Consider the following 27881-nt stretch of genomic DNA (forward strand, 5'->3'; position numbering starts at 1 on the left):
ACTAATATTCATAATTAGAAAATAATAAGTGTTTTTTTTAATCTTTAAATTATATTTTATAACAAAGGTTTTGTTATTTGTAGTTATTATTTTTAATTATTAAATGATTAAAACATTATTATTGTTTTATTTTATAATATTCTAGTATTTTATAGTATAAAAAAAGTTGTACATTTTCTAACCATTTTTGATTATTGAAGTTTGGACCATCTTTAAATTACAAATGATAATGAACTTATTATCATGATTATGATTTTTGAGCAGTATTAAAAACTAATATATTTACCTTTAAAAAAATAGCATGATAGCAAATTACATTATTTAATGACATTATTTATAACAAAAAGGTTTCGTTATCTTTTTATAATATTATTTTTTATAATTAAATTATTACTATTATTATTATTATTATTATTATTATTATTAAATAATATTCTAGTATTTTATAATAAAACAATACTTGTAAATATTTTAATATAGTTTGCATTTTTGGTTATTACAGGTTGGACCATCTTTAAATGACATAAAATGAATTTATTATTATTATTATTATTATTATCATGATTGTGATTATTGAGTGATATTCTAATATTCCTAAAAAAGCAAAATAGCAAATGTTTTGGCCATTACAGGTTGGACCATCTTTAAATGTTTATAACAAAACATTGTATTAAATTTGCTATTTGTGATTATTATTTTCAATAATTAAATGAATAAAAAAATCAATAAATAATAATGTTGGATTCTAGGTCTAATGTGAAGAAACATTATTTGAATGCCATTTTATCATCATATATCAAGTTTCATGATTGCGACAGCCATAACTAATGATAATGCTAAATGATATTAAATAAACCTAAACACAGCTAAAGTCTGAAGGGGGTATTTGGACTGTGAGAGCACATACTGTAAGACGACAAAGGGAAATCACTGATGACACACAGTTCATAACAAAGATGTTCACCTGCAGCTGCAGCCTGGTATTTTTCCTTGATGTATCAAGCATACTTGTCATATTTTTTACCCGACAGCCTGAAAAACTGGGATTTTTCTCTTATTCTTTCACATGGGCTCTTTTACAGTGGCACTGTGTGAAGGAGTCAGATAAAGCATTCTTTTCTTTTTTCCCTGACAAACACGATCTGGACCTACTGGTGGAAACAAGCGCTCTATCCGTGGTCGACGTTGACCGTAAATACCTCAGCTCTTACACAGCCCATGTTTAACAGGAATGTGGAAATCTCCCTCTTTGTGAGCGTGTTTACCCTCCTCATATTGAGGAACGCTCATGAACACTGCAGGGAACTGTAAAAACTCGACCCAAGCTTGCAGGATGGGGGCAGGGGAGGCTATAAATGGCATACGAGTGGCCAGTGTAGCCGAAATGCCGCGCTGTATTTTGTCTGTGTGTAGATTAGCAAGTAAACAAGGCTGTCCAGTATTAAGGGAAATCATTGTGTGACTCTAGCTTCACATCTGGCCATGGGCCAGGATTCGCAGGCACAATGTTTATTCGTACTACAGGGAGCTGGACCGTGTGTGTGAGGTAAGAGGAGGCTGGCTTTGGTCCGATGCCAGCCACTGTGAATTCTGGAGCACCTCGAGCATCCCTGTTGTTGACCGACAGTACCCCCCTCGGGCCCCAGAGCCCGGCGCAGCCCACACATTCGACGTATCCCGTGCGAGCGCTCAGCCTGCGGGCGTGAGGAGAGCCGAGGCGGAGGGGGCGAGATGAAACGAGTGTGGCATGGAGAACAAAGAACGTACGAGTGTTTGTGCCCTCGGTGTCGACGGCACGCTCGACCTGCAATGATACAAAGTAATAGATGATGAATGGATTAATCTTTGCTTTAATCAAATTAAGAAGAGCTAATGTGCGTGTATGTCTCTCAGGTGGCCAAGGTTAATGTCTCTCGCTCCAGAGCGCTTTGCGAGTTTGCCTTCCAATAAAAGAGAAAAGGGGGAAGATTTCCAGAACAGTTGAATGGTTGAGCGTGCAGTAGATATGGTCGTTATCAAAACTGGAAACAGTCCTGGACTGGTCCTCTGGGCGGAGCAGACTCGAGAGGCTTTCTGAAGTTTATAGGATTGACAGGGTCTTGTGTACACTTTTAAAAATAACAAAAGGGGGTTTTCGCAGCGATGCCATAGAACAGCCAACCTTTTAGTGTTCCAAGAACACTTTTTTTTTTAGTATGAAGAACATTTTAATAATCTAAAGAACATTTTGTGCAATGGAAAGATTTCCTAGATATTAAAGGTTTTTCGTGGAACCACCAATGGTAATTATAGTCTGACTTTTAACAGTAAGAATACTGTTTGTTCCCTTTTGTAGAATATTCTTGCCAAGAGCTGTTAACTTTGACAGAAAGAGATTGTCTGAAGTTGCCAGCCACTGTTTGTTTTGTTTGTTATGTGCTGTTTATAATAGAAATACATTACCAGTCAAAAGTTTTTGAACAGTAAGATTTTTAATGTTTTTAAAGAAGCCTCTTTTGCTCACCAAGCCTGCATTTATTTGATTCAAAGTACAGCAAAAACAGTACAATTCTGAAATAGTTTTACTACTTAAAATAACTGCTTTCTATTTGAATATATTTTAAAATGTAATTTATTCCTGTGATCAAAGCTACATTTTCAGCATCATTACTCCAGTCTTCAGTGTCACATGATCCTTCAGAAATCATTCTAATATGCTGATTTGATTTATTATTAATATTATTATTTAAAACAGTTGAGTACATTTTCATGATTCTTTGATAGAAAGATCCAAAGATCAGCATTTATCTGAAATAAAAGCTTTTGTAGTATTATACACTATACCATTCAAAAGCTTTGTTTTTTTTTGTTTTGAGAAAGAAATTATAGAAATTAATACTTTAATTTAGCAAGGGTGCTTTAAATTAATTAAAAGTGATAAAGACATTTATAACGTTACAAAAGATTTCTATTTCAGATAAATGCTGTTCTTCTGAACTTTTTATTCATCAAAGAAACCTGAAAAAATTCTACTCCGCTGTTTTCAACATAATAATGAATGCTTTTTGAACAGCAAATCAGAATATTAAAATGATTTCTGAAGGATCATGTGACTGGAGTAATGATGCTAAAAATTCAGCTTTGAAATCACAGGAATAAATTATATTTTAAAATATATTCAGATAGAAAACAGTTATTTTAAATAGTAAAAATATTTCAAAATTTTAAAATTTTAAAACTTAAAATCACTTGTTTTTACCTCTTTTTTACAGCAACATCACGTGAACATGTAATTGCAAAAGAGATGATAGTCCAAAATCTCTACCGGATGACACATTTCTACCAAATAATCGTGTCTACCGGTGTATCGCCCACCCCTAATCACTGGATTTACTTTATTTAATTAATATTAGGGATGCACCGATAGGATTTTTTTTGGCCCGTTACCGATACAGATTTTAAACACTTATTGGTTAATTTAGATACCAATGTTTGTTAATTGCGTAAAGGGCAGCTTAAAAATGCACAAAAAAAAAAAAAGAAGGTTCACAAGTAGAATTGGTATTTAAACATTTCTTGTTCCTGCATTCCTCTGTATTATTACCACTCAGAAACCGCTTTGAGTGGAAAAATACCTGTTAATAACATTATTTTTTTACAACTTTTTCTTTGCCAATAATAATAATAAAGTACAGTGTTTTCTTTACTCAAAAAGGAAAAAAAAACACAAATAGGGTCTGATCTGTTAGCCTATCTTGCACTTAGCATACATATAGCATACAGTGTCATTTTTTTCTAGATTTTAACTAAAAGTAATAAACGAAAGTAAAAATGCTTTAAAAACATCAAAATATTTTTTCAAGATATTTAAAAATGTTAGCAGCACGGATTAAAAACTGGTTATACCAACGCAAGTTGGTCATACAAATAGAAGCAAAAACAAGAAAACTGCTTTCTGCCGTTTCGGTTTCCTTTTCGTGAACTTCGAGTGCATTACAATGATCTGAAACTATTTTTTTTTTTGTTTCGTTAATCTGTCAATGATTTAAGTGAAATATATTTTGTGTATAGGCCTACATATTTCCTTTTATGTAGCCTATATAGTTTTATTCTGTTTTCTCCGTTCACAGAAGCGCTGCAGGTGCATGTTGTGACCTTGTGTGAATTTGTGCTCTACACTATCCTGCCTTTTTTGCTGGTTTCAAACACACAAAAAACTGCATATTCCCTGCCATTCATTTTCTTATAAATGTAGGCCTAATGCTTGCCGGTGCGTGACACATCCTCAGATAAACAAAAGCTGGGGCATAACCATTGTGATTTACCTATCGCGAATTTTACTTGTTGGATGCGTCAGCATCACATTTGCATATTTTGTACAGATTTTTGGATTTGGCAAGTATTTAATTATTTTGCTCAGAAAAAACAAAACAAAACATCAGATTATGCAACAGACTTGCAACTTATTGTCTCCATGCAGTTAATTAATAAACCATCGGTATCTGCCTTTTTCATGCTATTTCCGATATGCCGATGGCTTTAAAATAATAAAAAATCGTCTGATAAATATTAGTGTCCGATACTTAGTGTGCATCCCTACTATGTTTTATCTATTTTTCTGTAATCTAGTGATTTAAAACACTGTAAAAAGAAAAGAGATTTGTCCCTTGACAGATACAGCCTAAATAGCTAAATTATTTATAACACATCATTATAAAAACAGCTTCACTTTACATAACACAAATAAAAAGGAGGCAATAATACATTACAAATCTGATTTAATTGTTTGGATGTAACTCTCTGGCTGCACATCAGTTGCATCATTGCTCAGTTACCATAAACAAAACATAAATCGCTCTATTATAGTCAATGAAGCTGTCTACATTGGATGCCATCAGCAACACAGTTCGCACACTACAGTTTTCTGCTTGGTGTATTTTTTTAAATCACGCCGCAGGTATAAACAGTGCAGCACATCACATTTGTACCATCGATATATACAGTCGAACCACCCAGCCCTGCACTGTAATGATATTACACAGGAAATTGAAAGAAAGCAGCCCATATATGTTACCGCTATTTTATCTCTTAACGGTATGTGACACTGATTGGATCTGGACAAGGCCATAGATAAATGTGGAGGGCTCAGTCTGTGACCGCATCTGATTAGTATCTGACAGTCAGAGGTCAGTCACAATGCTACATGTTTACAGCAGGTTAACGTTTATAATGGCTCGGCGTCTCTCATGCATATTTGTCCCGTGTCGCATGCAGATTTTTACGTGGATGGCAGTGATAACAGCACGCAGGAGCCCACGCCGGGAGACTTGAGGCATCTGATTTATTGCCCGTTATTCAGAAGGAAATGAGCGTCATACACTAGTGACTGTAATAAACGATAGATGGCCCAGCTCGAGCCAACTTCAAAGGCATCCCTCCGCTCCCTCCTGCTCTCGCTTTAAATCCGAACGGGAAGGGGAGGGTGGCAGGGGAGGAGCTGCGTGGTCGGGCTTTTCGGGGAATTCCCCTGACTTCCCCTGTGTTATTTCAGACTTATCAGTGTTTACTGACGTTGAAATGCTCTCTGAATTCTGAATGGAGTGCAATTTGTTTTGGATGGTTTTGCTAAGCTAAAGTGACTGTTATTTTTCCAAACCGTTTTCATGCCACCGTTGCAAGGTCAGAATGAGCCCACTTTAAACACATTGGGTTTGGAAAAAGACTGTAATCCAATCAGTTTCCATCATATCTCCCTAAACCACTGTTATTTTTGAAACTGGAAACATCTTTTCAGTTTTCTGCCAATGTGGGTGCAGGCCTCCTCGATGGACTCATTAAACACAAAGGTCCAGATGTCTGAAGGTACGCAGGATAGCCTTTCTCGAGCCACCCGCTCTCTCATTTGTCTTGCGAGATTGGACGGATACAAAAAGTTGGCACATCTGTCCGTTGAATCACAACAGATGTCTGTGAACTGCCTCCCCCTTCTGGCTGGCGGCCATCTCGCCCATTTACCCTCATGACCAAAAAAAAACCCATTGACGTTTGGCTTCCTGCAAATAAGGGTGGCCACGGGAAGAATTACTGGGCATTAATGGCTCTTAGATCTGGTTAATTCATACCCAAGCTCATTTCTGTAACATGGTCATTAATTTATACCTGCCTGATTGGAAATTAGTAGAATGAGCATGATTATATTGTCCCGCTCCCATTGAGAAAACCAAAACCGAGATGAGAGCGAGCCAACAGCAAATGAGATGCAGCACTGGCTTGGTTCACAGCAGAGCATCTGTTTGTCTGTTCTTCTCTGTTTGAGAACAGTAACTCCCATAATGTGTTTTTCCAGCTTCATAGTTGGAGATGTTCCAGTGAGGATGGGAAGAGGCCATGATTAGAGATGTGAAGATGCAAAATTGCATCTTTTCATAATTGACTAGTCAGAAGCTCTGTGTAATTAGGCTGGTTTATGGTTATATGGTTAGAAACCAGCCACAGACTGATCAGACAGTTTCTTAAGGGCGTTCACATGCTGCAAAATTGATTTTAAAATAAAATATAATCTGTTTTATTATTATTATTATTATTATTATTATTATTATTATTATTATTATAGTAACTGCACTAAAGCTGAAGTAAATTATTAAACTATTAATATTATTGTTTTAAAAAGGTCTCTCCCAGAAAAAATAAAAATACTGTTGTTACTTACTGTTGTATGTTTTTGTACAGTGATTACTTCATACAAAAATGTTAAATTAACGTAAATGATGGAATTGGAATGTATTGGAATGTTACTGTTGATGTTGCCATTAATATAGTCATTATGGCGTTAAAACAAGATAGATAGATTTCCAAATTTATTTTTTTCCATTTTCATTTTTTTTTAAACTTTGTCTTAATGGTTAAATTGTTAAAACTGAAAAAATATTAAGCAAAAGCAATGTCTAATTAATTGAAATCATAAAACGTATACAATTTAACAGAAATTTATTAAACATTTTTATGGCCCTATAAAATATGTTTGATTTTTTTCTTAAATTCAGTTTCATTTTGACCAAATGTGTTTTCCATTTAATTTTCTATATTAAATTTTTTTTTCTTTGATAAATAAATTCTGATAAATATTTTTTTCTAGTAAATATACATTAATACAGTAATTTATTTCTGTCACAGTTTCTACACGTTAAGCCAAACTTTTAGTGTGACTAGCTACTGTGAAGACCTGTATGTTTCTGTTTAAATATGACAATTGTTTTTTTTTCTCAGTAAAATGCTCTTAAAGTGACTTTCAGTAAACACTTCAGTAGTAAACAAAATTGCACGTCTGTGCCATTCATTCATGGAATTCATATTTAAATTGTATTTTTTGCAGCTTAATATTCATTCCTATATTGCATTTTGATTTAAGTGTACTGACCAACTTCTGATTTGTTCATCTCAAATTGGGCAAATTCCATGACATTCCGCATTACACAGTAAATTCCATTTATGACTGGATTCTATGATTGTTTATGCATTTTCAGCATTGCAAAAATCATAGGGCCCTATTTATGTAATAGTTTTATTTTATTTTATAAATACCAGCACTGTCAACTAAATAAAATCATTGTGATAAATCTTATTGTCAAACTTTAGAAAGCAAAATTAACAGTAATTAAATCTAAAATACTTTAATAAACCTAAAGATTCATTCTGTAGTGTTTTCTTCTAAATTCTGGGCAGACCCCTAAGGACCCCTTTGTGGCCTCTTGGGGGATCCTCTGCCCCCAGTCACTAATCTACTAATTGTTTGATGGATGACCATTTGATCATCCTGACCCATTCCAAGCCACAATGCATTTGCAAAATGACTATGCTGTATGAAGCAAGCCTCATGTAGAGTTTATGTAGAATAGGTCATAGTGGGCAAATGATGTAAACAGTGTAGATGCGCAACTAAAGACGCCACTTTGTCTCCTGTCAGATTCAAGTTTTGCAACTGGATGTATTGTTCACCTCGTTTAATTACCATTCATAAATGTGCACCCAGCTTCACTCGCATGGCTTGATAAGAACACTAATGACTCATGTGATTTGGGACTTCAGAGATCCTTTTTTGTTCAAGTGGCAATATATCACATGTTAATTACACAGGATCTAATGCGTTTTCTGAAATTTACAATATTCCATTGGATGAGAGATATTAAAGCTCTTAATTAGCCGCCATCCAGGAGCACCAGCGTGGCATTATCTGGAAAGCTCCATCAAGCCCACCTTGCTCTCCCAAGGTGACCAGGAAGTACCTATAATAGTAGAGTCTTGGGAAAAGCAGCATCGGAAGAGGGTGGCAGCCTATCGTGATTTATCCGAAAGCCGTAATGACATCATTCTCGCCGCATGAGAAACATAAATTAGGCCTATCTCTAATGGAGGTCCCGGGCTTCTCTGTCAGCCAGAGGTCTCTCACTTTCTCCGTCTCTCTCGCTTATGAGATTTCATGCTGCGCCTTTGGCAGGGCGGCTCAGGTTTTCCCAGGAGAGAATGAGCTGACAGGTGAGAAGATTTATTACTCCTTCCACACGTCAACGCATTCATCGTCCATCCTTCAATCACAAGCACAAAATAGCCATTTGAGATTTTACAGATGTCCTTTGCTATATAAAAACAGCCTTCTTTTGTTGTTTACAAATCTGTAAATGCCGTGAGACCAGCCGGTCCGTTCCCATTGCGAAAATGGGTTGCGCTGAGATATCATGATATGCCATCATGCTATCGTAAAGAGACGTGTACACTTCATCTGTGAGTGATGAGAGTCATCTGTCAGGACAGATGTTCCTGTTCTGTCCATCATAGGAATACTGTGCAGGAGATCCCACAACAATGAACACAGCAGCTGGCATGGATGCTCAGAGCAACATGTTTGTAATAGCATTTGTGTGGCCAGAATCAAGGAAGTCTGTAATACAGAGAGAGAGCTAACCATAAGCATTCGCATTAATCTTAGGAGCCCTGATGGCATGAACAGTTGTCATTGGTCATTGGATTTCATTGATGGCAAGAACTTTTTGTTGCATATAACAGTATATAAACAAAGCTACAAATGACACTACATTCTTAAAAATAAAGGTGATTTACGATGTCATAGAAGAACCTTTTTTTGTCTAAATTGTTCCATAAAGAACCTTTAACATCTTAAGAAACTTTCTGTTTTACAAAAGGTTTTTTGTGGTGAAAGAAGGTTTTTCAGATTGTAAGAAAGGTAAGAAAGAGATGGTTCTTTAAAGAAACTTTGACTGAATGGTTCTTTGTGGAATGAAAAATGGTTCTTCTATGGCATCACAGTGAAAAACCTTATAAAGCACCATTATTTTTAAGAGAGTAGTTTGCTAGTTTAGCCTATATACCAAAATATTCAAATAAACATATTTGTATGTGCAGCCATGCTGTTTAACTCCTAACACCTGACCCGGAAATGCATGTGACTATAGATCCATTGCAAATAAGTCAAATCTTTGACTGAATTGCAATTTTTAAAACAAAAAAAAGTCTATTGTAATGTGTGTGTATATACAGGTCCTTTTCAAAAAATTAGCATATTGTGATAAAATTCATTATTTTCTGTAATGTACTGATAAACATTAGACTTTCATATATTTTAGATTCATTACACACATTTGAAAGTAGTTCTAGCCTTTTATTGTTTTAATATTGATGATTTTGGCATACAGCTCATGAAAACCCAAAATTCCTATCTCAAAAAATTAGCATATTTCATCCGACCAATAAAAGAAAAGTATTTTTAATACAAAAAAAAGTCAACCTTCAAATAATTATGTTCAGTTATGCACTCAATACTTGGTCGGGAATCCTTTTGCAAAAATGACTGCTTCAATGCGGCGTGGCATGGAGACAATCAGCCTGTGGCACTGCTGAGGCGTTATGGAGGCCCAGGATGCTTCGATAGCGGCCTTAAGCTCATCCAGAGTGTTGGGTCTTGCGTCTCTCAACTTTCTCTTCACAATATCCCACAGATTCTCTATGGGGTTCAGGTCAGGAGAGTTGGCAGGCCAATTGAGCACAGTAATACCATGGTCAGTAAACCATTTACCAGTGGTTTTGGCACTGTGAGCAGGTGCCAGGTCGTGCTGAAAAATGAAATCTTCATCTCCATAAAGCTTTTCAGCAGATGGAAGCATGAAGTGCTCCAAAATCTCCTGATAGCTAGCTGCATTGACTCTGCCCTTGATAAAACACAGTGGTCCAAAGTACTTTTTTTCGGATGAAAGCAAATTTTGCATGTCATTCGGAAATCAAGGTGCCAGAGTCTGGAGGAAGACTGGGGAGAGGGAAATGCCAAAATGCCTGAAGTCCAGTGTCAAGTACACACAGTCAGTGATGGTCTGGGGTGCCATGTCAGCTGCTGGTGTTGGTCCACTGTGTTTTATCAAGGGCAGGGTCAATGCAGCTAGCTATCAGGAGATTTTGGAGCACTTCATGCTTCCATCTGCTGAAAAGCTTTATGGAGATGAAGATTTCATTTTTCAGCACGACCTGGCACCTGCTCACAGTGCCAAAACCACTGGTAAATGGTTTTCTGACCATGGTATTACTGTGCTCAATTGGCCTGCCAACTCTCCTGACCTGAACCCCATAGAGAATCTGTGGGATATTGTGAAGAGAAAGTTGAGAGACGCAAGACCCAACACTCTGGATGAGCTTAAGGCCGCTATCGAAGCATCCTGGGCCTCCATAACACCTCAGCAGTGCCACAGGCTGATAGCCTACATGCCACACCGCATTGAAGCAGTCATTTTTGCAAAAGGATTCCCGACCAAGAATTGAGTGCATAACTGAACATAATTATTTGGTTGACTTTTTTTGTATTAAAAATACTTTTATTGGTCGGATGAAATATGCTATTTTTTTGAGATAGGAATTTTGGGTTTTCATGAGCTGTATGCCAAAATCATCAATATTAAAACAATAAAAGGCTAGAACTACTTTCAAATGTGTGTAATGAATCTAAAATATATGAAAGTCTAATGTTTATCAGTACATTACAGAAAATAATGAACTTTATCACAATATGCTAATTTTTTGAAAAGGACCTGTATATGAATAAAAAAAGCATCTCAAGAATTGTTTTGTCTATTGATGTCAAATACACACAAGCGTATGCTAAAAACACACATGCGTTACAAAAACATTTATGTCTGTGAAGGTAAACAGCTGAGAAAGAAATTGCATGTTTATATTAGAATATTATATTAGTGTGGCAGCAGCGTAATATACAGTAAATTAATCAATAAATCCACTGCTCTCTTGTCTCCTCTGAGGCTTGAACAATATATAGTTTTCTGTGCTCGTCTATGCAGCCAATGACAGAACAGTTAGTATGCTTTGCTCGAACTTTTGCCATTGCATTAGAACTGGTACACCATTGTCGCTTGCAAAAACAAAATGTGGGTGCAAACAAACACCGAAAAAGTCAGATTTTCATTATTTGTCATTTTTAAGTAATGTTTCTTGCTCTTACAGGAAATCAGAGGAGGAGGTGGACATGGACAAAGTGACGGCTGCCATGGTGTTGACCAGTCTATCCACTAGTCCTCTGGTGAGGAGCCCTCCTGTAAAAGTCAGCGGTAAGTAACTTTAGATCACAACCACATCGTGATCTCAGCCCGCGTGAAGTCTTTTTCACACTATCTGCTTTGAGCTGCAAAAACAGCTTGCTCTTCGCTCAGCTATTTCCTGTTTTTACTGTCACATGTGCATGAAAAACTGTCACATGAGATGGTAGTGCATTAGTTCAGCTGTCATGAGACTGACTTTTGCTGTCTTGTCTTAAAGCTGTCATCTACTAATAATTTAAAGGGGCCATATTCTACACTTCTGTAGCATTTTGTTCCCTGAAGTACTATATAACGTTAGTAAAGGTGTCTTGCACCAAAACAGTCATAATTTTGTTTAAACTGCCATTTAGACCCTCTCTCTGACCTCCCACACTGAATACTATTGATACTGTACCTTTAAGACTTCTATATTTATGACTTTGTTTGCCATTGTACTGATAATGCCATGTAAATAGTTTTTTTTGTGCTGACGTGCCATAAAAAGTAAAGGGATAGTGGTAACACTTTACAATAAGGTTCATTAGTTAAACATTAGTTAATGTATTAACTAACATGAACTAACCATGAGCAATACATTAGTTACTGTATTTACTAATCTTTATTAACATTAGTTAACGGAAATACAGTTGTTCATTGTTTGTTCATGTTAGTTCACACTGCATTAACTAATGTTAACAAAATTTTAATAATGTATTAGTAAATGTTGAAATTAACATTAACACAGATTAATAAATGCTGTATAAGTGCAGTTCATGTTAACTAATGTGGTTAACTAATGTTAACTAATGAACCTTATTGTAAAGTGTTACCGGGATGGTTCACCCAAAAAAGAAAATTCTGTCTTTAATTACCCTCATGTCATTTCAAAACCGTAAGAAACCATTCATCTTTGGAAAACAAATTACATAAACAGCAATGCAACTACCATGTTCAAGGCCCAAAAAGGTGGTAGGACATCATTAAAACAGTTTATGTAATGTCAGTGCTTCAACCATCATGTTCTGAAGCTGTGAGAATATTTTTTGTGTGCAAAGAAAACAAAAATAATGACTTTGATCATTTCTAATCTTTCGTGTCAGTCTTTGAGAGTCCCATTCATGTACCTCTCATAGCTTCATAAAATCACGGTTCAACCACCGATGTCACATGAACTATTTTAATGATATCCTTACTAACTTGGGCCTTAAACGTGTCAGAAAGCTCTCGGATTTCATCAAAAATATCTTAATTTGTCTTCTGAAGATGAATTACGGGTTTGAAACGACATGAGACTTTTAGATTTTTATAGAATTTTCAGAATTTAAATTTTTGGGTGAACTGTCTCTTTAAGACCTTGATGGCGATGTGTTGTACCTTCTCAAGTGCTTTAATGGAGTACTATAATTGTGGCTTTCATGTAATATAATTAGGACTTTAACTTTCTGTTATTACAGTGTGTTACAGCACCGCTGCACACTGAGGGTTTCATAAACTAACATGACGTTTATGTCTTTTTCACTCCTCATTACACTTAATTGAAAGTTTAGTGTATTATAAAGCAGTATATATGATGGTAATTACTGCACTTAACGTGTCCCATTCTCTCCATACAGAAGGTCTAAACGGCTCATGGAAGGATGGAGGCTTTACTCCATCCAGCTACAGCAGCAGTGGATATTGGAGTTGGAGCGCACCCAGTGACCAGTCCAACCCATCCACGCCGTCCCCACCCCTGTCTGCTGACAGCTTTAAACCCTTCCGGATGCCCAGCCTCACGGGCCCACCAGACGACAACATCGATGAGCATGATGGGAACAGCTTGCTGTTTGACGAACCCATCCCCCGCAAACGCAAGGTGAGCCGCCGTCATCTCACCTTCACTTAGGGAGATTTGATCAGGCGTAACTTAGTTAAACGTTACTATAGGAATAATGGATAAAGGGGGGTAATAGATTTACAACTAGCGGCACAAAAATCCGTAGCTACCCTGCTGCCCATGTTCCTGGCAGGGTTTGTGATCCTTGAAGTGAAATTTAAATGCAATTTAAAGTGAGACAGACTCGTTGGTGAGTGCAGAGTACTAGAGATTGATTTGCATATGCATTGGTACTAAAAACAGCTTTTGCAAATATTTGTCAAAGCCCTTGTAATTCCTAATTTTGACATTAATTTTCATTTTCATTTATCGGTTTAAAATATCAGTTATCGGTCTACTTGTTTTGAAATAATCTGTATTGGCATCGGCCCTGAAAACCACATATCGGTCGACCCCTAATTTAACAAATATAATACAACAACCTTCCAACTACGTCACTAACGATTATTCTGGTAATCGAGTAACCAGTCGATTATACTAACGATTAATCGAGTAATCTAAAAAAAAATGTAATAATAATAGACGTAAGTGAACAATAGTCTTTAAAATTACTTAATACATATATAATAGCAATGAGGCAATAATAATTAATTGTATTATAAACAATAGAGCTAATGTACATTACGCATTATAACAAATGACTGCAGAGGGTGCCAACAGTCTGACAGTTGTTTTTACACTGTACTGTGCAATCTAATCCATGTTTAATTTAATTCAAGTGTCTACTTAATCATTAATATTTAACCATTTCTTTACAACAGAAATCGACAGCCACTGTAATTTCTTGTATATGTGGACATAAACTTTTATTTTGAAATCGCAATGAAAAATTTGCATAGTTAGAAAAAAATTATGCATTCTTCTGAGTTTGCGTAGGATTATCTAATTGAATTACCTTACAAATCTAATGAAATGGCACACGTTACGTTCCCAGATGAACGTTATAATAAACACAAACTCAGCAGAGATAGAGTTTGAGATGCTCCACACATGTAAACGATAACAGTTCCTGTGGAGCAGCATTTACTGTGAACAAAGCCACTCTGGCGCACACATGTAACCTACATGCATGTAAATAATAAAATTTTGCTAGTTATTTGACACAGGTGAAATGCAATCAAGGATTTTTTTTTAATTGAGTACTCGAATTGAATCAAGGAATCGTGACAGCCCTACTTCCAACTCCAAAAACCTCTGTTCAGTGCATTTTACCTGTGTATTTCAATGCAGTTTGAGAGATGAATTATGATTCGTTTATTTTAACTGACTGACAGCCTTTGTAATTTGTATTTTATTTCTGCATGTGACATGACTATTTCCTGGATTTAGAGGAAAATGTGTAAAATAGATTTATATGTGGTGTTATATTAGCCTTGCAGACAGATTACTCGAGAAGTCGTGGGCACATATTTCTTCACTTTTAATAACATACTGTCCTCTCTAGGATGTGGCTCATTTGGAGGTGTCGTTACTAGACATGATGATGCTGTGTAGAGAGGCAATTTACTTGTCTTTACGAAGATAAGTTACCAATACACTAGGCTGCTCACAAACACCAATCTACTTTATCTTCCAGTTCATCAGGCTCGTGTCAGGTGCATCCCAGATTCTGTCAGTCTTCCCTCATTTGTGGGAATGAATAGACCTCCTTTATCTCTGTTATTGTCTCTCCAGCTTAGGATTCAAGGGACAGCAGCAATGCCAGTGTTTGTCAGTGTCCTGTTTTCATTATCACTACTGTTTTGTACAGTATGCATTTCATGGATGTATTATACAGAAATAATTAAGCAACTTGTCAGTATGTTATTACTTGGACTGGGTATGGATTTCTATCATTTTTAGGCACCAACTGAAATGTCATTGATTATTGAAAACTGTCTTGTTGCTCAGTACCAAATACCTAATCTCCAGCATGCTTGATGTGCCTAAATCAAGTGCTGGTGATTGGCTCTGGCAAGGCACCAAGGACAAACACTAGTTTACACAGGTTATACCCAGAAACAAGGCTCACACGTGAGGCTGTAGTGTGCAAGCAACCAAACCCCCATAGATCTAAGGCTACGTCAGGGGTGCCCAAACTCTGCCCTGAAGGGTCGGTGTCCTACAGAGTTCAGCTCCAACTTTCCTCAACACACCTGCTGGGAAGTTACAGGTATGCCTAGTAAGAGCTTGATTAGCTGGTTCAGGTGTGTCTAATTGGAATTGGAGCTAAACTCTGCAGGACACTGGCCCTCCAAGACCGGGTTTAGGCTCCCCTGGGCTGTTTACGCTAGTGCATTTTCGTTTTAAAACTGCATTTTAAGATGAAAATGATCCACCTCGGCCATACTGGCATTTCAACTCAATTTAAGTAAAGATCTCTCTGACCACTCTACATGACCGAAAACGCATACTATGTGAACATTCATGCATGCTATAGCACCATCCTCACAAGACAATTTATAAAATTTATAGGCTTTTACTCAAAACTCACTTTAAACCACCACGTGACAGTTTGTATTAACTTCCGATTGCGATCTAATCTGTGCTTTGGTCATATAATGTTGCTGAAATATGCTATTTGAAGCCTTTTATATTTGCATTTCTTATGTAAACGCATTTTATTGTTATGAAAATAAGCAGAATCTCATGAAAATCACATACAATTCATACTGTTGCAATCGTGTGTTTATTAGCTTCATGTTTCATCCATAGAAATCTGAAAAAAGTATCATTCTGAAAACGAAGTCAAAGTATCATTACAGGGCTCTACTCTGTGTCTATTTCAGTCGCAAAGAGCTTTGTTGCTTATTATGGAACTTTGTGGGATCGCGAACAAAGATGAATGAATGACAGATTTTAGTGATTATTAAGGGAGTTTGTAAATGTGATAGTGGTTAAATACAACAGTTAAATAAACAGTAGGTTAATATTAAGTGACTTACATTGTCAGACTATAACACTATTGCCTGATTATGTTCTATTTTTTATAGTTTAAAACAAAGTCACAGCTAAGCCACTGCGCTTATTCATTCATACATAGCGTTGTTTCGTTTATAAATGAATGAGTGTTTTGAAACGAATCTAGTGTTTCAATGATTCAATTACCTATTCATAAAGACAGTCACTTGCTTCATTCCTGAATGAATCAGCCGTTCGAACGAATGAAATTAATGAATGATTTAGTAATAAAGTCAGTGACTTGCCGCCACCTACTAGTTTAATTTTTTAAAGTATCTTGACAGTTATTTAAATTAATATTTCTATATTCAAAATGTTATATTTTAAACATTAATCTCAACATGACTTTATGAATTTAAGTGCACTCATGCCACCTCTGAGCCTCATTAAATATCTGAAAATACACCTACAAACCACTTTTGTGCTCTTCTGTGCCACCTCTTAGTACAAATTTATTTTGTTATTACTGATTTTGTTTAATTAGTAACTTATTCTATTGTTTAATTAGAAATTTTAAAAAGCTTAGAAATATATATTTTTAAATCTAACATCAAAGATGACATACTTATGCAATAAGTCGTGCCTAACAGCTTCGCGTCGTGCCTAACAACGCCCTTCAGCCGTGATTTATTCATGATACAGCACGGCCTCAAGTACCTTATTGCTTTTATAAAACGGTTACCACACAATAAAAATATTAAAATCAAAAATATATATTAATTTATATATATTAAGTTGTACGTTTTCATAAAGTAAAATCATTAACTGCCTTCCGCTGTAAAAAGTAGTCCCTAACTGCTGCAGCTGTGTTTACGTTGCTAAGGGTGGTTGCTAAGGGGGTTCAATGATATACAAAAGCGTTGAGTGAAGCGGTCATAGCAGTGCCGTATCATGAATACGGCACAGCTGCTGACCAATCAGAATTGAGGAATGGAACTAACCGTTTTATAATTAATAATAAAGTTAGAAAAAATATCATTACAAATGTAAAAACAAAATTCCGCTGTAAATCACTTCAAGGAGTCAAACATTACCTCGTAATAGGAAGACTAATTTTTGTGTTTAAAAAGTACTTCCAAGAAAATCATTGCACTACCAAGGTAAATGTTTAAAAAACACACATGGTATTACCATGAGAATTTTTGTTTGCTGATAGGTGGATATAAGTCTATATAACATGGTATTACCATATTTACTATGGCATTCACACGATAATAAAAGATAACATCATGACACTACCATGGTACATTATTCCTGCAAATATATCTAATTAATAACGCTGTTGATGAAGAAGTGCAGTTCCTTTTAAAGTAATTTCTAGGAATTGCTCTGTGGAATCATTAGTTGCCTCCCAACTCATCAATCAGTCATATCTCAGCGTCTTTCCTGGCGGTTTCTTCTAAAGCGCCTTTCCTAAAAGAAGAAAAATGGCAAAGCTTTCGTCTTTGACCTTCAGCTGCCTTCTAGAGAGTTGACTTCAACACGAGGATACCAGCCAGTTTGAACTGTTATTAATTAGTAGCTGCTTTATAGCACTGGGAATTGTGGTGCTGTTGTCATCCAGGGACATGACGAACCGATTAAGCGGGAAAGAGCTGCTTTGTTGCCAGACAATGGCTATCTAGTGAAAATTAAATTAGCGTCATGACAATGGTAAACAATCGTACCGCACGCCACTGGCATAATAGCATATGTCGAGAGATCGAAGTATTAAGACTTTCATCTTCACTTATGCTCACTTGTGCTTTCAACCTGGGTGCAGTTTTGACTCAGGAGCTGCAGCTCTCAAATGACAATTGTGTAATTAGTGCAGACACATTCTGTGAAAGATGACATGAGCTTTGAAAGCCTGCGCTATAGTGTCACTCTCAATGCCGACCAATTACCAGTCTCAGAATAAAGCAAGAAAGACGTCTAAAGGTGGGCGTCCTGCTGAGGCTCTACGCTCCGCTCGCACCCCTTGCATCCCCTCGTGTCAGTCCTTTGTGAGCGTTTTGAATGCTGAGGACAAGAGGTCTGCCATTTGATGTGGATTAGTGTACTCACTGTGCACCTGTGTCCTTGACAGAACTCCATGAAGGTGATGTTCAAGTGTCTGTGGAAGAACTGTGGGAAGGTCTTGAGCACAGCCGCCGGGATCCAGAGGCACATTCGAACCGTCCACCTGGGGTAAGTAAGGCACCTGTGGTATCACACAAAATGTCTCTTATTCACTAACAATGCAATACATTTTAACCAGGCACTGAATGCAATGAAATTGCACCGCGCCATATTTAAATGAAGTCATCGTCATTATTTTCAGCACAAATATGCCTCTATTTTATGCCTTATTTGCTTTGTGCATTAACGCTAATACAAACTGTTGATAGGAGGAGTGTTTGTTATACTACTTTTCAAATGTTTGGGGTCAGTATGATTTTTTTTTTGCAACAAAGATGCATTAATTTGATCAAAGGTATCAGTAACAGCATATTTATTATATTTTTATATTTATTTATATTTATTTTTATATATAAGTATATATCTTGTTTTATATATATATATAAATGGTATGGAGATAGAATTGTTGCATAATTCCGAAAAAAAATAATGATCCACGAATAAAGAGATTAACAAAAATTAAACAAATTGACAAATAAAATAATGAATCTGCTCCCGCCCTGATTGTAAAGCTAAACATGATTGGCTATAGTGAGAATGTGCTACAATTGGCCAGCGAAATGTGGCTGTTACCTGATTGGCTTGAGTAGAGGGTGGGTGGAGCCTATGCATTTGTGGATTTGTCAGCACCACACATTTTCAAAGTTGTCTTTGTGACATAAAACATATTTGTGAATGTTTTCTATTTGAAAATCTCGTTTTATTTATTTGTGAATTTAAATCATATTTGTGAAACTCTACGATTAATTTGTAAATATCATTCTATTTATTTGTCAATGTCTAATTTTTGTTAATCTCTTTACATTTATGTGTAGATCATAAACTATTAATTTGGAATTATGCAACAATTATATCTCCATACGTTTCTATTCATAAACACATTCTTAAAAAAACTTATTGTGGTTTCCACAAAAATATTAAGCAGGACAACAGTTTTCAATAATACACAATTTTTCTCAAGCAGCAAATCATCATATTAGAATGATTTCTGAAGGATCTTGAGACACTGAAGACTGGAGTAATGATGCTGAAAATTCAGCTTTGTGTCACATGAATAAATTACATTTTAAAATATATTATGATATAAAATTGTTATTTTAAATTATAATAATATTTCACAATATTACTGTTTTTCTGTATTCGTTCTGTATTTTCTGTATTATCAAATAAATGCAGTCTAGGTGAGCATGAGATTTTTTTCAAAAACATTTAAAAGTCTTACCAACCTCAAACTGTTGCACAGTAGTGTATATGGGCCATTCTACAGAATTGGTCCAAAGTCAGAGTTAGAAACGTATTTAAAAAAAAAAGCTAATTATATAATATCCAAATTACACATTTCTAGTAATTGTGCAGTTAATTCTCACATTGTATTTTCAGAAAGTTGTGGAATATTTGTCAAATCTCCCCAAATTTATCACTACTAAAACATTATAATATATAATTTAATTAGAAGGGTTATATTGACCTATTTAGATTTTGCTTACATCTACATTGTAAATATATATTTTGACATTTTATTCTTTTAAATTTCTTTTCAGAGGTAAATTAATAACAATTAATTTTTTTTTAAATATTTCAAGTGTAATTTGTTAAATTTGTTGTATTTTGAAACCAATTTTTCTTTGTAAAAGGCAAAAAGTTGATCATACTGATTTCAAAGGATTCATTAGTTTGAATATACATTAAACCAAAAAATATCGTAACATCTTAGGTGATAATTCAGTATACATTTTTTTTTACACGATGTGTGTATGTGTATATATATATATATCCAATCAGGACAGCCAATTCCCAATTGAAAGTACCCAATAAATGATGATTTTAAATATATTAAGCTTACTAATATTTTAAATATTACGTGTGGGTTTTAATAGATAATAGAAGGATCTTAGTAAACACCTAAGATTTGAATAATTAAATGCCTTTTAACCCTCAAAGACCAAGACAGCTGCCCACTGTTAAAAATAACTATTGTTCTTAAATGTTTAATAACTTTTGAACCACTAATCCAATTTGAATGCTTTAAAAAGTCGTGTAATGCACAGGGTCTACTCTTTTTAGTGATATTTCATTTCATGTTTCATTTTAGATATTTAGAGGTTCCGTAGTGAGCGTGATTACGTCATAACATTTCCTCAGCACTGATTCGTCAGATGAAACCAATGCATTTCGGTCCTCTGAGCGAAATGGAACGATTGTTGATGCTTAGTCCCACCCCTGTGCCCAGATTGGTTCAAACTGTCATCTATTCAACCAATAAACATAGGTTTTATTTTTAGCATGTTTCTTTGCATCTTGTGTGCATGAAAACAAACGCAAAATAACACATTTGCATGACAGCATTCTTTGAAAAAGCACAGAAATACTCACGACAGAGCCCTTTGACATAACACAAACCAAAAACAAGGATGAAACAGCAGTACATATCGGATAAAGCACTGATATTTAGGTTTTCGCATCACTAGGCGGTGTCTCGGTAAAATAGATTCCGACGCAGACTACAGCCAGCACATCGATCTATTTAGTTATATTATGTAACTAATTCTTATATAGTTTGTAAAGATTATTTGCACTATTTTTTCTGTTGCACTCTGTATATTTCTCTCTCATTTTGTGTGTAGTTTGTGAATAATTTGGATATTGAATATTTTTGTTGCACAAGACAATTTGTGCAATTGTTTTCACTACTTCCTACACAGTTCGTGTTTATTGTTCATACTCAGATTAAGAATATATTTATCTGAAAAAAGTAACTTTTTTACTGTGAGCGCTATGACTTTACTCCTGAAACGTTTTTGGACAGATCTATATTGTCAATAAACTAAATAGGCCAGTTTTTTTTTTTTTTTTTTTTTTTTTTTGGTGGTGGGACAGCAGTTTGCACGAATTCTGTAGAATGGCCCATATACAAGTATGTAAAACTAAATCCATAAAATGTGGATTTTTATCATGTTCAGTACATATTCTGAAAAGCACCTATAATAATATTGTAATAAATGGCTATAACTTGCTTGGGGAATGTTATATATAGACAAAATTTTATTTGGAAGTGTAAAACACCTAAATAAAAATTTCTAAAGCAAACAAAAATCCAAACTTCAGGAGTTTTTGTTTGAGTACACAGTAAAAAAAAAAAAAAAAAAAAAAAACTAATTTTTGCTAGCATTTTCCTAAAATTTTGGAAATTCACTCATTTTTAGAGAAAACAAAAGGAAATTGTAATTTTAATTTAGCTAGACATAAAGTTCAAGCTCTTATGTTTAGAATGATATATGACAATTGATGCTGACTGCTAGAATAGGTCTGAAAAAAAAACAACAAAGAAATGTACAGGTGCCTCAGGTGCCCCAAAAATGTTCTAGATCTTTTTTTTGGTGGTGGGACAGCAGTTTGCACCAATTCTGTAGAATGGCCCATATACAAGTATGTAAAACTAAATGTTGATACATATCTGCACAGATATTTTTAAAGTCATGCTTGCACCTCAAACTAAACCCAGTACATCAGCATGTACATACAAAAAACTTAAGATTTCTTTAAAATTTACATTTATAAAAAAATAAAAAAAATAAAAACTTTTTCAAAGTACGTTTCTGATCAGACAGAAAGCCATTCACATGTTTATGGTGTTACACCATCTCTTGGCTGACATCCATCACAGTGAACTCTGGATAGCCTATAGTGAGAGATAAGAGACTGCAGCCTGCTCCTGATTCAATGTCAAAACACGAGACTAATTCCAGCAGGATTATCGCCAGGCTTACACTATTACTGCTGGGCACAATGTAATGACAGCAAACGCCAGATGATTGTGAAGGAAGGTTTATGTTTCTCTCGGCTGAAGTCTAATTAAACCGCACAAGTGTCAGTACTGCTGGGAGATACCGGGAGGATTTCTAAGAAGATCTCATCTTTCAGATATATGGTTCAGTGGAAGGACATTCTGTGTTGAAATACTGCGACGTGCCTTTGTATGACAGTAAGTTATACTGCTGTATTATTATAGTTTTGTTCTGTATAGTATAGTATAGTGTAGAACTTATAAAGAAGTTATATTAGTTATGCACATTAAATGAAAGCAAATCATAGTGTCAACATTAAAATATTTCAATGGTTTGTCTCTCTTCAGGAGGAATTGTGACTCAGAGTGCAGTGACGGAGAGGAGGATTTCTACTATACTGAGATTAAACTGAACACCGACTCTGTGGCGGACGGTTTGAGCAGTCTGTCTCCTGTGTCCCCTTCTGTGCTGTCCCCCCCGCCGGGTTTGGACCAGAGACAGCCGGATGGCACAAACGGAGCAAAGAGCGAGAACAGCACCACCACCCCTCTCAGCCGCTCCGCTCCCAGCGCACTCTACCTAGTGCACACAGACCACGCCTACCAGGTACAGCCCGTCCAATCACGATCAACTATGCACATTTACATAACATTACATCACTTGAGAGATTTGCTCCAAACACAACCACTAGACAAATACAATATGGATATGACCTAGTATTTTTATGCAATTTCAGAAAGCAAGCAGAACATTTAATTTCAGAACGTCCTCTCAATATGAAGACAGGTCAAGCTGTGCATTAAGACACCCCCTCGATCATAATATAAAGCATGAAAAGGTCACACGTGAGGAGAATTATGATGAGAAGACACATGTTCTTTTTAATGGGATCACATACATTACCATTTAAAAGTTTTTTTTTTTTTTTTTTTTTTTAAAGACTCTTTATGCTCATCTAGGCTGCATTTATTTAATAAAAATACAGAAACATTAATATTGTGAAATATTACTACAATTCTGTTTTAATATATCTTAAAATATAATTTATTCCTGCAATGAAAAGCTGAATTTTCAGCATTATTACTCCAGTTTTCAGTGTCACATGATCCTTCAGAAATCATTCTAATATGCTCATTTACTGCTCAAGAAATATTCCTTATTATTATTGTTAAAAACAGTTCTACTTAATATATTTTGTGGAAACTGATACATTTCTTTTTCAAGATTCTTTAATAATAAAAAAATAACTGTTTATTAAATAATTTTATTGTAACATTATAAATGTTTTTACTGTCATATTTGAACAATTTAATTCATCCATGCTGAATTATTGAATGGCATTGTACAAAGACACAAAAAAATGTAGAACAAAGATGACAACTCAGATCAATGATATTTTTATTAACGGTTATGAAAACTATTTTCAAAGTAAAAAAATATATATAATTTAAACTTGTATTACATTTATTTAAAAATAATAAAACTAGTTTAACTAAACACTAAATCTGAAAACCAAAACACACACACACAAAAAAAAAGGAAATTAGTGTAATAACTATAATAACCCTGTTAAAAAATGCTTGTAAAACCTGTATAGGGCTCTATAAAATCAGTTTTATTTTTTCTTTCCAAATTCATTTTTTTCCATTTTACTTTTTCTGGATTACTTTTTTTCAGTTTTATTTTTTCTAGACTCTATTTTAATTGTTCAATTTAAAAATATTACTCAAAAAGCATGTCTAATTAATTGAAATCATTTAACAGCAATTTTTTTTATTTAGTTTTATTTGTGCCAAATTCTTTGTTTCTGTTAATTTTCTGGATTCCAATTTAATGGTATCATAAACTTCTATAATCAAAAGCATCTCTAATTAATTGATTTTATTTATATTTATTTATTTTATTTTTTTCAGAAAAACTGTTGTGTATTTACATTTTTAATACATTCTGGTAAATATGTTTTCTGGTAAATATTCCTTAACAAAATAATATTTTATTAAATAATTGTATTAGTAGTAGTAGTAGTAGTAGTAGTAGTAGTAGTAGTAGTATCATTAAGTAATATATTTCTGTCACGGTTTCTTCAAGTTAAACCGAACTTTTATTTTGGCAGGTTGCTGTGAAGACCTTTAAGTTTCTGTTTGTATATGACATGACATTAGTTTTCTCAAAAAATGCTCATGAAGTGACTCTCTACAGATTATATTCATATGTTCATGTTCACATATATTGAGAGGCTGAAAACACTGCACGTGTCACATGCGCTTCAGTATGTGTGTAATAAATGAAACCGTGCATCTGCACCGATTCATTCACACAGAAACATGCAGGAATTTATATTTAAAGTCTTTTGTGGCCTAATATTCATAGACACTAGTCCTGTTTCACTAGACACGGACCTACGTTTGATTTATTCATACAAAATTTGCCAAATTCCGTAACAACAATTCTATTTTTATGACTGGATTCCGTGATTCTGTCTGCTTTTTCCGCATAGCGAAAATCATAGGGCCCTACCTGTACTGAACTGTTACAGAGCTTTTAAATGATCAACAATAGGGTGACAAATAAAGGAAAGCCCTTTTTTGAATATTAGATGCTGTCAAAATGGTAATTACATACATACAGCCCAATTGTAATTGTGGGCCCATAGAGACTACAGTATATCAGTGTGACTGTCACTCCACAGGCCACAGCCCCCGTCACCATCCCCTCCACAAGCTCCACTGGCTTCACCCCCTCCAGCAGCAGTTTCAGTATCTCCTGGCAGTCCCCACCCGTCACTTTCACTGGCACCTCTGTGAGTACACACACACACACATACACACACACACACTCACTCACTCATGTGCCCATCACACACATGCACACACTGAACTCCAGTGTGCCTTGCAATAGACTGTCCCTTTACACACACACACAATACAGTCCTGACCAATTGAGTTTCATAATCGCCTACTGATCTACCACAGTTTGGCCTCTAATTTGATGACAGTGGTGTCAGGTAACTCTAATGTGCAAACACAACTGTTAGATGTGAGTCAGTCTGACAAATATCTCAACACAGATACATAACCGTATACACAGATGCTCTGAGAACAAGCTGAACAGACTGAATTTTGTGCTCAGTGTCTCTATAAATTGTGCTTGGGGATTTTTATGACAGGAAATAGATGAATGATGTGTTTGGCCTTGTGTAAAGGATATTAACTCTCTCTTTCTGTCTGACTGCAGGCCTCTCCCACTCATAGCCGGACGCAGGGCTTTGGGGAGCAGCGCTCTCAGACCATTGCAGTGCTTTCATCTCCCCCCAGAGCCGCAGGCTCACTCAGGTATAGTCTACACTTCCTTTCAGTCTTAAATTAAGAGTTTTACACCTGAAGGAATGAACATAGTACTTTGAAAAGGTTTTGTAAAATGGTTAGACTTGATAAATGCTGGAGGTGTGGCTCCCGTAAGGGACATTCTTACACATTTTATGATCGTCCAGATGTAAGAATTTAGTTGCACATCATAAACTCTTTAAGTAGTGTGGAAAAGTACTATTATTAATAAGGTCTGTTCTCTGCTTACTTGGTATAAAGCCAGTAGCATGTGAAAAGTTTGTAAACCCAGTGGTGTGGTGTCAAAGGGATAGTTCACCCTAAAAAGAAAATTCTGTCATTAATTATTCACCCTCATTTCGTTCCAAACCTGTAAGACCTTTGTTTATCTTCAGAACCCAAATTAAGATATTTTTGATAAAAAATCCGAGAGCTTTCTTACCCTGCATTGTTGAATAAAGTGTTTTTTTTTTCTTTACACACAAAAAGTATTCTCATAGCTTTATAAATTTATGGTTGAACCAGTGATGTCACATGGACTATTTTAACTATGTCCTTACTATCTTTCTGGGCCTTAAACATGGTAGTTGCATTGCTGTCTATGCAGGGTCAGAAAGTTCTCGGATTTCATAAACAGTATCTTAATTTGTGTTCTGAAGATGAACGAAGGTCTTTTGAAGGTTTGTAGCGACATTAGGGTGAGTAATTAATGACACAATTTTCATTTTTGGGTAAACTATCCCTTAAATAGACTGTAGGATCATGGATACTGGAAGGTACCATATTGGTATCTGATGTTAGATATTTTTTATCTTGCAATTGGATAACAGTTGTCAACGGCCAATGTAATGACACTGTACATTATATTTACTGTACCTTATAATTTTGAGATGCGTAAATTCACTTGTAGCATTTGCAATTTATTTTAATTTTAAATTTTAATAATAATCTACTGTCCATGACAAAAAAATAATTATTGGCCAGAATTTGATCATTGCATGCCTAATTTTATTATTTGTGTTTTGTTTTGCATTTTTGATTAGATTTAATTAGATATTGCTTGTATCGTCTTTATAATCATACAAAAAACAAAAGTATTATTATTAATTATTATTTTCTTTTTATTAAAAGATGTACACTTACACTTAGTCACCATGAAAAATCTCTATTATTACCCTCATTAGCATGATTTTAAGATGTCTTAAAATTACAAGCTTCAGATGAACTTGCCTTGAGCTCTAAAATGTGGCACAATAATGCTGTGTGCACACCAGAAATTAAAGCAAATATTTGGATCACGTTACTTGCTCTAGATTAGTCACAGGATGTTTCAATATTCTCTTTGCTGATTGGCTTGCGCAATAATGTGTCGACATTTTTTCAACTATAATCACATATTCGTGGGAAATGTGTCCTCAGTTCATGTCATTCTCTTCTTTGCATTGAATTTGTATTAAAATCTAGTTGCACAAATAATTAAATTCGCTGTTGGTGCAAACACACGATCCAGCAACAACTAATTATTTAATCAAATTTTGGTTATGGAAGTACACATTTTTGTAAAATGTTGATAAATGAACATTTTTTTTGTAAATTTTTTTTTGTGTTTTTTTGTGTCATCTGCTGTGCAGTAGGAAGTCACGAGGCGAGGGAAAGAAGTGTCGTAAGGTGTACGGCATGGAAAACAGAGACATGTGGTGCACGGCCTGCCGCTGGAAGAAAGCCTGCCAGAGATTTGTTGACTGAAACAGCTGTGACGGCTTAAGACACAAAAACAGGGTGGGCTTCCTTTGCATGCATAGCATAATGAAATACGTCCCTTCTCTTTGTTACTGACCACAGCCCCACCCTGCTTCACCTTAAACCCACATGGACTTCGAGGGTCAAACCCTTATGCATTCCCTCCTAAACCAACAGACGCACTCTCCAATCTTTCCAGAATTCCAACTCTCCCTTTGAGGCAAGTTGCTTTACACTGCAAAAAAAAAAAAGACTTGTGATCCATCTCTTTTGTTTGTGTTCAAGCATACTGCTTAAAAACATTCTTGTCAGTTCCTGAAGGACCAGCCAGGGCAAGACCATCCTCTGTCCTTGCTCTTTTTAAAAGAGAAGAAAGCTCTCTTTCAGACTGTGTAAGTGCTATAAAACACAACTGGAGAAAATGTTTCTTTTTCCATGGGCAGTTTTTCACATTTCTCCTGCCCATTTTACTAAAGGTTAAGGGTTG

The 27881-nt window shown here is 35.3% G+C and overlaps 1 protein-coding gene across 1 annotated transcript in view; it reads left to right on the forward strand.

The window, feature by feature from the left end:
- znf704 (zinc finger protein 704) overlaps positions 1-27498 on the forward strand; it is a 78050-nt gene extending 50552 nt beyond the window's left edge. Inside the window, exons 3-9 of the mRNA XM_073821258.1 lie at positions 11497-11600; positions 13184-13425; positions 18455-18555; positions 22679-22937; positions 25021-25131; positions 25566-25663; positions 27286-27498. Coding sequence (XP_073677359.1) covers positions 11497-11600; positions 13184-13425; positions 18455-18555; positions 22679-22937; positions 25021-25131; positions 25566-25663; positions 27286-27400 — 1030 coding nt within the window. The 3' untranslated portion in view covers positions 27401-27498. The remainder of the gene's footprint in view (positions 1-11496; positions 11601-13183; positions 13426-18454; positions 18556-22678; positions 22938-25020; positions 25132-25565; positions 25664-27285) is intronic.
- Positions 27499-27881: the final 383 nt, after the last annotated feature.

The sequence above is a fragment of the Garra rufa genome, chromosome 17, assembly GCF_049309525.1.
Source record: "Garra rufa chromosome 17, GarRuf1.0, whole genome shotgun sequence".
Taxonomy (NCBI): Eukaryota; Metazoa; Chordata; class Actinopteri; order Cypriniformes; family Cyprinidae; genus Garra; species Garra rufa.